Raw genomic sequence first — 13,529 nt, 5'->3', positions numbered from 1 at the left:
AGTTTTCCCTTATAACCAGTCTTAATCTGAGAAGGAGTTGCCAAGATCTATGTAGGAGCCCTTACAGTATTTACTGAACTCAGCTTCACAGATCATATAATTTGCTTTCTTGGTATTCCAATTTCGGGGCTCTAAAAAAGTAAGAATGTCTCCATCAAGCTGATGGAATTTTGGAAACAATTCTTCATATCAAGATTTTATGTATCACCTGATTGACCCTCCTTACTGCAGAGCTTTGCAAACTGATCTCCAGAACTAACACAGGGATCCCCCCCAGCTATAAAGAATTTCTTCGAAGTCTCCTTTGCATTTAAACAAAATGCCAGCTGTAATTCTTTTTTAATTTGTGGCTTCATTGACATGCAAAGTCCTTTTGGGTGGCAACAGAAGCAGAAACGACAATCACTCCGCAGTGTTTGCCTAACTGAAGACTAAAGAAGCCTGTTTACATGTAGTTTAACACTCAAAAGAAACTGAGCAGCTGAAATGCCTTATAAATAGCTCAGACCCAGAGGAAGTGCAAACGTCTGCATTGTGAATTGTAGATCTTAATTACAGACAATGGCTGGTACAGCAAGTAGTATGGAAAAAAAAAGTGAAACAGTTGCACTGTTCATGGTTGGCAATAATTCTTCAGGAAAATATTTACTATCAATCAGTTATGAGAAAAGGGACTCTGCGCTCATAAAACAGCACGTTGCTTCTCATACCAGGACCATTTTGCTTCAGCATAATCTGAATTTAAACAGCTTGTTTCCTGCGGATATAATTCTGGAAATAAATAAAACAAGTCTATCAAAATCCAGAGAATGTGGATGGTGGGGTGGGGTGAGCAAGAATATCACTTTTCTTCCTCACTCATTTGTGGAGAGGTTATTAGACCAAGGGAAAGCTAAAACATAAAGACTGACCACACACACACACACACACATATATATATATATATATACACATATTATGAGAAACTTGCAATTAAGATAAAAGTAGACAGCAAGAAACGAAGATCATTGTCAGGTAAAAGCTTTTAGATAAAGCTTCAATGTTGTATTCTTCTTGTGCTGTTTAAATACTCGGAATTCACTGTTCCAAACCCCTTTTTCAACAGTAAGTAATCCCAGCAATGTCCTCACCATTAGGAAAACTCTCTTCTTACAGAGAGTACCTACAACAGCAGGGTAAAATGACATGCTTAAATCTCTATTAGACAGTGGCTGAGGCAGCATTTATCCAGTTTGCAATGGCGTCAAAAACTGTTGTCACATAGAAAGGTACATCCAAGCCAGAAAAGGGGGCACTGCTGCCGATGGCTTTGGAGCTGGAAGCATGGCTGCTGACAGCCCTTCTGAATCATTACACAGATTCTTGATACTAAAAATTAAAGCATGAAGTAACATACTTTTTCACTAAAATAGCAGTAAGACTATCAGGAAACAGAATGTAGGTAGTCAAATAATGGCCATGATTAAATTGCTCTAATTTCAACCTCAAGGACTGAAAAGGCTTCAGAAAGAGTGGAAAAACTATGCATTACTGAAGATATACCAAAGCCATGGTATATCACAGTGGAACTCTGAGCTGGTTGTGTGATTCACATAAAGTAAATGCAGGGACACTCTCAGGAAAGAGAAGCCATCAATCTGTGACATAAAGGGACTTAAGAGTACAAGAGGGACACTCTTCAGATCAATTTGTCCTACTGCCAACAGGAACATCCAGCTTGGAACCCTAAATGTTTCTTTAATAAAGAGTACTTATGGTTTCTCCTTTGGATTCAGGTAAAAACTCTGAGCTCAATGTTATTATTGTAGAGACTATTTTTATTCTAAAAAAAATGAAGTAGTGATGCAGAAAGAACTGGCAAAGGAAGGTATATTTCAATTACCAGCTACTTCCACCACTCGTTGGTTTAGCTGAATCATCCTTGAAAGTGAAGTGTGTAGCTATGGCTAAATTCTGCAATGCATTTTGAAGGAAATTTTCACAAAGTGTATTTGAAGTGTCCTGCCCTGCTCTATTTCCAGAACTGAGCAGAACATAAATCTATCCCCCTGCACATTATCAACAGAACATCACTACATGCTTAAGCAGAACTTTTCATCCAATGGTCAAAAAAGCATGATAAAGTTAATTACATTTCTGTAAGGAGAGTATTAGTCACTCCCTTTTTTAAAGCGAAGCAAGAAAAGCCATAATGGTCAGAGAGTAAAATCACAGTGCTAAAAACAAAGGATATATATAAATTAGTATGCACACTAAAAAGTATGATTAATAGCAGTCAAAGATTCCCTAGAAGACACAATATGCTTAAAAGGACCAGTTATCACATATGGGTAGCAAGAAGTGGCCTGAAACAGCAGTCTGTTTTTTCAAGAATGGTGTGCATGACTGTATTTTGATCCCACCAATTTAATTTAGATGAAGGGAGAAGCAGAGAACCTCTTCCAGCTGCTCCTGAGTTCAGACCTAAGTAGAAACCTGGGGATGCTCTATGTCATTAAGAAGGTGTCTTTGTACTGTCTCTGGCAGGAATGTCACGGGGTAGGAGGAATGTAAGAAAGAATTCAATGTGCAAAATGAAAACTAGAACACTGCTTTATATAGCAGATACAAACTGTAACTGACTGTAGGAGTTAAGAAAACAGTAAAGATCTAATGAATGCAAGAAATGGATACTGAATGTAGAGCTCTGTGAGATCAGCTGTACACCAATATCTTGCTGGGAAATAAAAGAGCACTTTGAGACATAAGGGCAATTCCATAATTCAAGGAAAAGCAAAATCTAAGGAAAAGCAAACTCTAATGGGATCCAGATAAACAGCAAAACTCAAACCTAATTCAGCTCACATTATGAAAAGGTGAAGAAGCAAGACCTCTGTTTGAAACCAGGAATACACATAAACCATCCCAGCAAAGACTCAGCCAAGGAGACTGGAGACACACCAGAGCACCCCTCACTGCACAGCAAACAAGAAGTGTGAAGGTCACCACAGAAAGTTAAGTACGTGGTCCCGGGTGTAGAACAGAAGAGAAACTTGTTTGCGCACCCAGACATATCACAAGAATCCTAGTGACATACCAGATGCCAGGGGACTTTAACTGTGCCTCTCTCTAATTGAGGATGAAGCACACCCCAACACCATTATCTGGCCTGAAGATACTGGCTTACAAAATATGGAACAAACAATAGGAACAGATGCTCATTTGGCCAGATTTCAATAAGCCTCATTAAAACCAAACACCCTGTCCTTGGAGCTCAGATTCATGCTACATTTTTACCTTATTTAAGCACCTAGCACCAATTCCTACTTGTGGTTGCACATCAGTAGCATCATAGAAAGAAAACCTCTCACAGACATTTCTCAGTTTCTAAAGAGCCAAACAGAGGAGTTTCTTTGTGTGCACATATATGAAAAAATAAAAGAAACAACAACTAGAGACTGCATTTCTTTTTAAAAGACATTAAGTTATACATCAGATTTGCTGATCACTCAAAAGCAACGGCCAAAAAGACCACTATGTTTATTAACATAAAAACTCCTGAGGACAGAAGAAAACTCATGTAACAGACCACTGAATCATGGAATTGTTTGGATTGGAAAGGACCTTAAGGATCATCTAGTTTCAACCCCTGCCATGGGCAGGCATATCTTCCATTAGATTGGTCAAATCCCCATCCAACCTAGCCTTGAACACTCCCAGGGATGGGTATCCACAGCTTCTCTGGGCAACTTGTTCCAGTATCTCACCATCTGCACAGTAAAGAACTTCTTCCTGATATCTGATCTAAATCTCTTTCTGTTTAAAAGCATTACTCCATGTTCTACTGCTACACTCTGTGACAAAAAAAATCCCTCCTCAGCTTTCTTGTAGGCTCCTTTTAAGTATTGGAAGGTAACTTAAAAGGTCTCCCTGGAGCCTTCTCCAGGCTGAACAACATCAACTCTCTAAGCCTGTTCTCATCGGCAAAGTACTTCAGCCTCCTGATTGTCCTTGTGGTCCTCCTCTGGAGTTGCTTGAGCAGGTCCATGCTTCTCTTATGCTGGGGGCTCAAGAACATGTGACATAAGAGCACCACCATATAAAATTATTAATTCAAGATTCAACTTCCTCAGTCAAAACATGTCCACACTTGAAACAGTTCCTACTGCTCCTTATTTGCTTCTCCCCAGATATGCCCACATCCCACTAGGGGCATTTCAGAGGACAAATACCAGAAAATCAGGCCTAAGAACAACAACGACTCATCAGAATATGATATTCTAGCTTTGTTTTTAAATGTTAAACATCTTTATTGATGATCTGGATGAGGGGGTTGAGTCCAGCATCAGTAAGTTTGCAGATGACACCAAGCTAGGAGCAGATGTTGATCTGCTGGAAGGTAGGAGAGCCCTGGAGAGGGACCTAGACAGGCTGGATGGGTGGGCAGAGGCCAATGGGATGAGATTTGACAAGGCCAAGTGCAGGGTTCTGCACTTTGGCCACAACAACCCCAAGCAGCACTACAGGTTGGGGACAGAGTGGCTGGAGAGCAGCCAGGAAGAAAGGGATCTGGGGGTACTGGTAGATAGTAGGCTGAAGATGAGCCAGCAGTGTGCCCAGGTGGCCAAGAGAGCCAATGGCATCCTGGCCTGGATCAGGAACAGTGTGGCCAGTAGGACAAGGGAGGTTATTCTTCCCCTGTACTCAACACTGGTCAGGCCACACCTTGAGTACTGTGTCCAGTTCTGGGCCCCTCAATTCAAGAGAGATGTTGAGCCACTGGACCGTGTCCAGAGAAGGGCAACAAAGCTGGTGAGGGGCCTGGAACACAAACCCTATGAGGAGAGGCTGAGGGAGCTGGGGTTGTTTAGCCTGGAGAAGAGGAGGCTCAGGGATGATCTCATTGCTGTCTACAACTACCTGAAGGGAGGTTGTAGCCAGGTGGAGGTTGGTGTTTTCCCCCAGGCAACCAGCAGTAGAACAAGGGGACACAGTCTCAAGTTGTGCCGGGGGAAGTATAGGCTGGATGTTAGGAGGAAGTTCTTCACAGAGAGAGTGATTGGCATTGGAATGGGCTGCCCAGGGAGGTGGTGAAGGCACCGTCCCTGGAGGTGTTCAAACAAAGACTGGATGAGGCCCTTAGTGCCATAGTCTAGTTGACTGGGGGGATAGGTTGGACTGGATGATCTTAGAGGGCTCTTCCAACCTGGTTGATTCTATGTCTAAATAAAACTAGATAATCCACAGGTTTGCAGAAGCCACTGAGAGCTCAGCTGCACAGACAGTGTGACACTGTATAGAAAATCAGGCAGACAAGCTTTCCTGAACAGACTTCATGAGTAGTCAAAAAGACAGTGGTCCTATGCTGCTTTCTGTACTTGAAAATGTCTGTTTCTTAAAAAGTTACTTTCCTTCCATTTTAGGAAGAATGTCAGTTGTTAGGTTGGTAAAATACAGCTGGATGTCCTGTACAGAGGCACTCATTCACAAAAGAGTCTGATGGATGGACAAGTGTGGCCTCAAGGGAAACTGCATTTCATTCTTTGAAGAAAGTTTAGAAACATCATCAGGCACACAATGAGTAAATGGCATTAATGCAGTCTGAACAGAGCACAGTTTCCTTTTTTTCTTTTGCAAGTAGATGCAAAATCAGAAATTGTTCTCAGAGAAACTATCATCTCTTGCAGACTAACTGGCTGGCATGCCTGACAAGTGCAATAATGCTCAGTGGGGCATCCAGTCAGGGCTGATACCACAGTGCAGAATCAGAAAGGTAAATCATGATTTCCAAAGTAATCCCTTTTGTCTTTCACTGTCAGTTTAAAACAAAATAAATTGAAAACCCTACAATACTTTTAGAAATGCCTCAGATAAAGAAAGCCCCAGTTATGTTTTCCAGTATTCATTCTCTTGACAAAACATTTTAAAGTCCAAGGTTGTAAGACTCATCAATCATGGAGGATAAAGCTTGCCATGTGCATAAGGCTAGGAGAAGACTACCAAACTCCTTAAATCCCATTTAAGCTCTTCACCTAGGGAACATTTTACAGTTATGCCATTTGCCTATGCCACCACTGAGCCATCTGCATTTAGCTAACTGGATTTATAAATGCTTCAGCAATTCTGGAATTTGAAAGACAAGTTTTCTTAGAACCCATTTTACTTTGTTCTGTAGCTAGAAAGGCAAAGAGGAAAACAGACAAGAAAGCTATACTACAGAAATTATACCACCAGAAAGGTCCCTAAGTTTTTTTCATATATGCATATGTAAAATGTCCATCTGTGCATATATATAGATGTAGACATGAATATATGTGTTGTTTCATATATATACACACATATGATGTGATAGCAGATGGCCCTACAACATACAGAGACACCATATTTAAAAACATGCACTTTTTCATCTCCAGGTGATGGTTCCAGTTAATCCTCAGTAACATGAAACAGATCTTGCTGTTGATGCCTTAAGCCCTACCCACATCTCTTACCATGAGGCCACTGAAAATGTAGCTTAAGGGAACTAGGATGTTAAAGGTATGTCACTTCATTTAGAAAAAAAGGCATCTCTTAAATTAGCTGTAGCTCTTTATCCATTCTTTCTCCTGCATAAGATGATCAGGTCAAACAAAAGTTAATAGGGTTGAAAGGGCTTACTCTGGTTAGAGTGCTGTATGGTAAAATATCTCAGTCAAGAGCTGCTCTGGCACCTTGCCTAAAGAGTTGCTCCTACTTTGAATCATAAAGCGACTTCAGAAGCAGCGTGCAAGCCTGTCATCTTCAGTTAAGAATGGAGGTGTGGGTATTAAATACTACAGCTTTGTACCAAGGTTGATAGGTGCTCTCAGAAGCGCTTCTCCAGTGGAAGGTAACCTGGCATTACATATATATGCGCTAAGCCACCTGCACGTATCATGACAAACCTTTATGATGGCAGATTCCCTGACAGGAATCAAAAGAAATGGGACATCCAAATCTCCCCAGTGAAATCCCAGCAAAATTTTACCTGGGAAATTATCTTAAAGGTCAACATAAAAGTGGCCCCTGAAGGGACAAGGCACCTTTAACAACCATTCAAAGTATGAAAAAAAAGGAAAAAATCCAAAAAAAGGACTATAAGAAGATCAAGGGGTAAATAACTGAAAGAGAAGACAGACTTCTGAGTGGCCAGGTTTGTGGTGACAGAGGAGCTACAAAATGCCAGCTGGCTTTGCTAACAGATGGCTGCATGCACTCATCTGTCCTGAATGCCCATTCTAAACTTTCCTTCAGTGGAAACACGAAGCTCACGCAAGGCTAAACGCATCCTTCCTGCAGCCTTTCCATACATGTTGCATTGTGGTTCAGATGTTTTCCATTCACAAACAGCCCTACACATACACTGTTTAGTCATGCTGAATTTTAAGAAAAGAAGGTGGCCAATAGCACTTTTCCAACCTCATCTACAATTTTCAAGGAATAGCTTTTCTCTGACAGGCTAAAAAATATCCTTTTTTTAAAACCATTCTGACTACCATATCCCCCTCGTCCCTATATCTTAAAAACAGAATTTACTGCATTTAAATTGAAAGTTATTTCTTTTTGCTCCTCCTTTCTGGTAGCTAAGAAAGGGAACCATGATACAAAGAGCTCTCATGCACTATCTGGATATTTACCATTTGAAGTTGCCAGAGCTAATTACATGGCAGGCATATATCATCCCACTGGAAAAGTCTGTTACTTGTATAGCAGAATGAACCTTTCAATCCCACATAGCTCAGGACTCAAACACTTCCGACATAAAATCAGTATGTCTGAAAACTCTAAGCTGAAGAGCAGAAAAGCCTACCCAAACTCACTTGCTTTTTGTTTAAATATTTTTTCTAACTGTAATTTCTAACAAGAACTTTTCTTTGATTAACAGCAAACAATCTGCTGAAAACCCCTCAAACCTGAAGTCAATCTCTTACTTACTTTGGCCACGCAGTTTTCAGTCTTCATAGCAGTGCTTCCTAGACATACTGTTTCCTGGTTTAAGCACAGTCTGGCACAGCTGTTGTAGGTCTGCAGAAAGATTAAAACTGTTATGAACAGAAGAACACGATTTTCTTTCAGGCACCACATTTTTGGCACAAGAACTCACAACAACTCTGCTGCATCTCCCTTTTCCTAAGGTATAAACATTTCAAACCAAAATAAAGTAGTTTACAGCAAAAACCTGTGTTCAGGGTGTGCTCATTCTCTGAGAAGCTATGCACAATTTTATAGTTCTGAAACACAAAGAAAAAAATCTGTTTTCCTCTTATTTTCCATTGAAAAAAGAAACAATATCTGATCTCAGTTGTTCAGTCTTTCATTGTGATCTCAATGCTACACAACCGAACTAAAGCAAGGTGATTTCAACACAGTAGTTATCACAGTATATGTGCAATGCTAATAAACATACTCTGACTTTATCAGGTAAAAACACATGGGCCAATATAAAGGTTATTAACAATGGACCACATCTCACTTGTTTAAATCTTTCCAGTTCTGGAAAGCTTTGTCTTTTAAAGTAGAATTTTTAAACTCATATACTGTCCTACCCAGAAGACCCTCAGCTGGGACTGGAGACTTCGGAGTGCTGCAGAACATATTGCTCTCAGTCTCTTCCCTTTTTAAGGGCAGTATATGTACAGTACTTATGAAATGTGCTTAAAATTATACTTTGGTTGATTCATCCATTTAAACTGAGATGCCTGAAGAACTCTGAGTTTCTAATGAAGGTTACCCCCACCGCCACTTTCAACACATTTTTAATTACTATTTGATTAAGTTCATAATTTCTAGTACTAATAGGAGTATAGTAGCACCCAAGAGCTCCAGTACTGGATTAACACCCCAGTGCATGTTGCCATTTACAGGAAACTGCTCCCAAGCAGAAGTGCCCAAAAGCTCGCACGAACTTGCTTTGCTGCAAGAGTAGCTAAGTGGACCACAGAGAAGATGCTGCTGCCTCAAACAGTTACACAGAGAAAATCCAAGAAGCATGTTGAAAGAGAATGAAATTAAACTTGCTACAAAGACATTGCCAGGTCTGCTAAGTAAAACCTACCAAGTTCATGGTATTTGTAACACTGCCTTAGGTGAGGACACACAAGGATTGGCAGTGAACTAACTGCCTGTGGGTTCTCTCCCTGTAATATTCCCTGGCAATCTCTAAAGAGCCTTCTTTCCGGGCTTGCTACAGATTCCTATTTGTTTGATTTGAAACTAATGCAACCCCAAGCCTGCCATAGGTTACAAAACCTGTGGGCAACACTGGCACACTAAGGGCTCCTAAAACTTTCTCTCTGCTCCAAAGCTACGTCATCACAGCCAGATTCCCTCAACACCATGCACGAAAAGACCACCTCCCCTTTTTGTCTCTCTGACAGGGGTCTGACTTTGCCCAAGATGTAGTCAGCAGCAGCACATAAACTAGCAGGGGAACATGTTGCAAAGGATGTCTTCACAGGCAGGAATGCAATGAGATTAAAACAGGGTTAGACTGAGCGATAGGATTTAAGTCCACAAACTCAGTGCTCGTTAACAGTCTCCAACTCAGGAGCGCAGTAAACACCAGCCGATGGGAACTGAGCGTTCACAGTCACTTTGTAACATTGTTCACCTAAATTCTTATGATCCTCTCGTTAAACGCTCCTTACTACCCACCATGGGAAATCAGCACACTGGCTCATACTGGTCCAGCAAAGTGCAGCCACTCTTGGGCAAATCCAGTAAATCACAGTCCTTCCAACCCTACTTCATTACAGAGCCCCTTTAAAGTTTGCCATGAAACAGAGACAAAAAAGAATGTATAAGCCCTATCTTCACAGCTTTAGCAGTTCGTGTTTTATTTCTCAGCGAGCTCTCTTACCAGAAAACAACCAGTGACAGACAGGAATGCAGAATATCCTGTGTCCAGTAGATCTCCTTACAAGTCATAACATTGATATCTGCTGTGACCAGCAGCCAGCTAGCAATTTCTGACTCCGGATTGAGGAGAAGAAATTGAAAAATCCAGACACAGGAATCCTTTAAAAGTGTCATGCAGATGAACAGAGTACATCTTTCAGCAGAAGAGCTTCAAACTGGGATTAGACCACAAGCAAACAGAAGTCTGATGGACTCAACTTCAGCCTCTTGCAAATATTTGCCAACATCTTAAAACCATCACTCTGGTATGCACAGAACTTTCTCCTCGGAAGAAATATCAGAATGGCATAAAGTATTATAAATTGTGGCTTAGTTGTAGCAGCCCAACTGGTGGACAGAAAGTTGACACTCTGCTTTGCACCGATGTTCAGACAATACCATGCAAATACATTTTATAAGCACCATTTTAGTTTAATTCAATCAGATTCTGAGGGTGAAAAACCATGAAGCATTGATAAGATTCTTGTTCAGTATTTTAACGTGTAATTGAACACTTCTTGTAAATCTCTGATTTCTTTCATTTTCAATTTAATTCCAGTAGCAGTATTTCAGCACAGTTTGTCTGCTACATACTGCAAATTTTATGAGGAACCCTGACTCAAAGAAAGCTACTGCAGACTCCACTTTGCAGGTTAAAAGCTCAGCCACAAAAACATTTACTGAAAGCAATAAGGAAGCCTATGGCTCCGTGAACTGAACCATGAACTGAACTCAGATCTTGTCAGTCTTTTTCTCATCGAGACAGGTATGAACAAACCTTGGTAGCAAGGCAGCTTTTTAAAAGCCTGTGTTACCCTTTCACATGTAGAAATGGGGAAGAGCAGACAATCCAAACACACAATGTCAAATACTAAATGCTAAATCAAAAACCTTAGAACTTTCTGAGAAGACAGGAAGCTCACTACGACACTGCCCAAAAGTTGCCTGCAAGTCAATCTGGATACAAAAAAACTACAATGTATTGCCTAGGTTGTGTTACTGTGCTCCATATATTGTATTTCAGTACCAACAGCATGAACTGAACTTCCAGCATGACTTTGTTCATCACATCACATATTACCAAGAATAGTGACACTTGATGGAAATACTATAGGATAAATTTGAAACAGATAAAATGAAGCAAGCAGTGAACTTCTGAAGTTTGCAGCCCTAAGACACAGTGGAGGGAAACATCAGCAAGTGAAAAAGGGATTAAATAAACTCCCGGGCAGCAGGTCCATAGAGTACCTGGCAGAGATATCGCTCAGACATCCTTAGTGCAACAGTGGGAGATGATATAGGAGCAGGAGAGGAATGGAGGAGAGAGAGCAGCCAGATCCATTTGTTCTCATTGAACAGCACCATCCACTGACAGTGCTGAGTCAGCAGTGGATGAGCAGACTGGGTCTGAGTGACCTGGACATTCCCATGCTATCAGTACCCTCTCCGCTCTTTGACAACACGACAACACCGCTTAAATTCCTCCTTCACAACCTTCTCAGTCACAAAGAAAAGAAGAAAATGCTTTTACTCTGAGAATCAACTTTTACACAGTCATTTTATTACATAAAGGTACATGCCAAATTACCAGACCCCCATTTAGTCTTTCAGCAGCTCTTTATCTCTTCATGAAAGTAGTTAGGAAAAACAAACAAAGGACAAAAAAATACTAGAAGAGGTGCCCCTCACAAGGCAGATTTGAGAATAAAACACACAGTGATCATCAGTTCAATGCTCATTATGTTTGGAAAGTTACAAAGTCCTCCTGCTCTTATTTTCACAGTTTCATAAAGGAATTCATTATTAGTTTTGTGGAGGAACAGAAAAGGTAAGAAGATTCATATGGATGCTCTACAGTATGTTCAATTTTTTTTTTTAAAGCAAAAATGCAAGAAAAAAGTCTAGTTCTCCCATAAAGCTCAGGGGGAAAACAAGTAATGCCACTCAGCTTAATAAGTCTCAGTGGAAATGTACTGATAAAGTTGCAAAGAAGCCACATCTGACTCAGGAAGTCAAGCCACAAGAAACTGAGAGAATATATAGTGAAGGCAGGACTATAAGGTTGCCTTCTAACGTTTCTCTGTAGGCAGCAGTTATTAGCTCCTGTGAGACACAAGATTACTGCTGGACACAGAGATCTGACTTCATCTGGAATTGTCATATCTGTGTTTGCACACTAGCACTTACTAGGGAATGGATCTAACTGAAAGCAGAATAAATACCTTATGTAATAACAATAATGCAGAACCCTACACTTTAGGTGAAATATCTGATGGTGTCTCACACAATGCTGCAACATCAGAACACCACTTTCCATGCATTCCAGTGCTTATGGCAGCACTGACTAACCTGGAAGAAGACCAAGAAAACCACAACCAGAACCAAGCCTAAGAAAAGAAAGTTTCTCAAGCTCAGCTTTAAAGCTTGACCCTTTTTTGAATCTTATCTAATTTGCACCATAACTGTTCAAGTTTCTCCTCCCCTTTCGTCATGGTAAGAGGTTTCTTCACCAAGGAAAAACAGTCTGAAATGGTAGCCTGGTTCAACACCAGCGGCAGATAGATTCACGTTGGAGTGCTTTAATATGCTTTTATACTGCATATAAAGCATGCAAACAAAAAACAGTTTGTTGAAAACTACCCTCTTTGTGGAAGCTGGCTGTAATTCTGAACAAGTTTTCAATTTTCACACTGCTGCTAGGGTAAAACATTTTAAAGAGTTTAATTTTTACAGTGGCTTCAATGACATGAGATTATCTAACAAAGTAATGGCTAATCAATAGAGGGTTTAGTTGTCAGGTGAAACATATAACACACTAAAAGGGATTGATTGCAAGGCTCCTCCTTATTTACTGGGAGGTATACATTTAAAATGACACAAACTTGTTACCAAGCTGCATTCCTTTAACCTTGCAAAAGCTGTTTGAGAACGGCGTTAAGCAGCCCTATAGCAAAACAAGCTCTAATGAAAAAAAAACCAAACAAAACACAAAAAACCACATGAAAACTCCACCCTACAAATATGGGAGCACCAAATCATGTCAGAAGCAGGGGAATCACAAAGCTGTATTCATTCTCCGCCAAAGGCTTAAAATGCCACAGAGATGCTAAACTGTGGTTCACTAAAGATAGAGCTGTATCTGATCTCATTCTCTAAGTATCTTTGGTTACATTTTTCTTTTTAAAGAAAGCATGATCCTGCTCTTTGACACAAACACATAAGCATTTCTACCCTTGTCAGCATAGCTCTGGATGGCAACCTGAAGCCTCAACCCCCAGAAAGAGCTCTCTCTGTGTGTGCAGCTTTTCCACCAGCTGAAATCCATTTCCTTGGCCATTTATTCGGCGAATCCCCAGTCCCTGAACAAAACTCCACTTTTTAATAGAAGCTGCAACCCAGGAGTTCAATAAGATTTCCCCCCCCAATAGTTAATAATTACATGATTTATCAGAGAAAGATAACACTAATAAAAACAGCAAAAAGACAAAACTCATACCCTCCCTTCAAGTCATTTTCAGGGAAAAGATTATTAAACTGTTCTTCTTGAACAAGGGCTTTTGTAGCTAAGCACAAATTGCCAAACAGGAAAAAAAAAAAAAAAGTTATTAGACTCAGAAGGATTCAGCAGAAGTGGG

The 13,529-nt window shown here is 40.4% G+C and overlaps 1 protein-coding gene across 6 annotated transcripts in view; it reads right to left on the bottom strand.

The window, feature by feature from the left end:
* The window catches only part of BTRC (beta-transducin repeat containing E3 ubiquitin protein ligase), a 127,013-nt gene that overhangs the window by 55,130 nt on the left and 58,354 nt on the right, over positions 1-13,529 (bottom strand). For all 6 annotated transcript variants that reach the window (XM_064144529.1, XM_064144528.1, XM_064144531.1 and 3 more), the window contains one exon: positions 7,933-8,022. In XM_064144529.1, coding sequence (XP_064000599.1) covers positions 7,933-8,022 — 90 coding nt within the window. The remainder of the gene's footprint in view (positions 1-7,932; positions 8,023-13,529) is intronic.

This window comes from Pogoniulus pusillus, chromosome 6 (assembly GCF_015220805.1).
Source record: "Pogoniulus pusillus isolate bPogPus1 chromosome 6, bPogPus1.pri, whole genome shotgun sequence".
NCBI lineage: Eukaryota > Metazoa > Chordata > Aves > Piciformes > Lybiidae > Pogoniulus > Pogoniulus pusillus.
The sequence above is the reverse complement of the archived record's forward strand: the minus strand, read 5'-3'. Positions and strand labels throughout refer to the sequence as shown.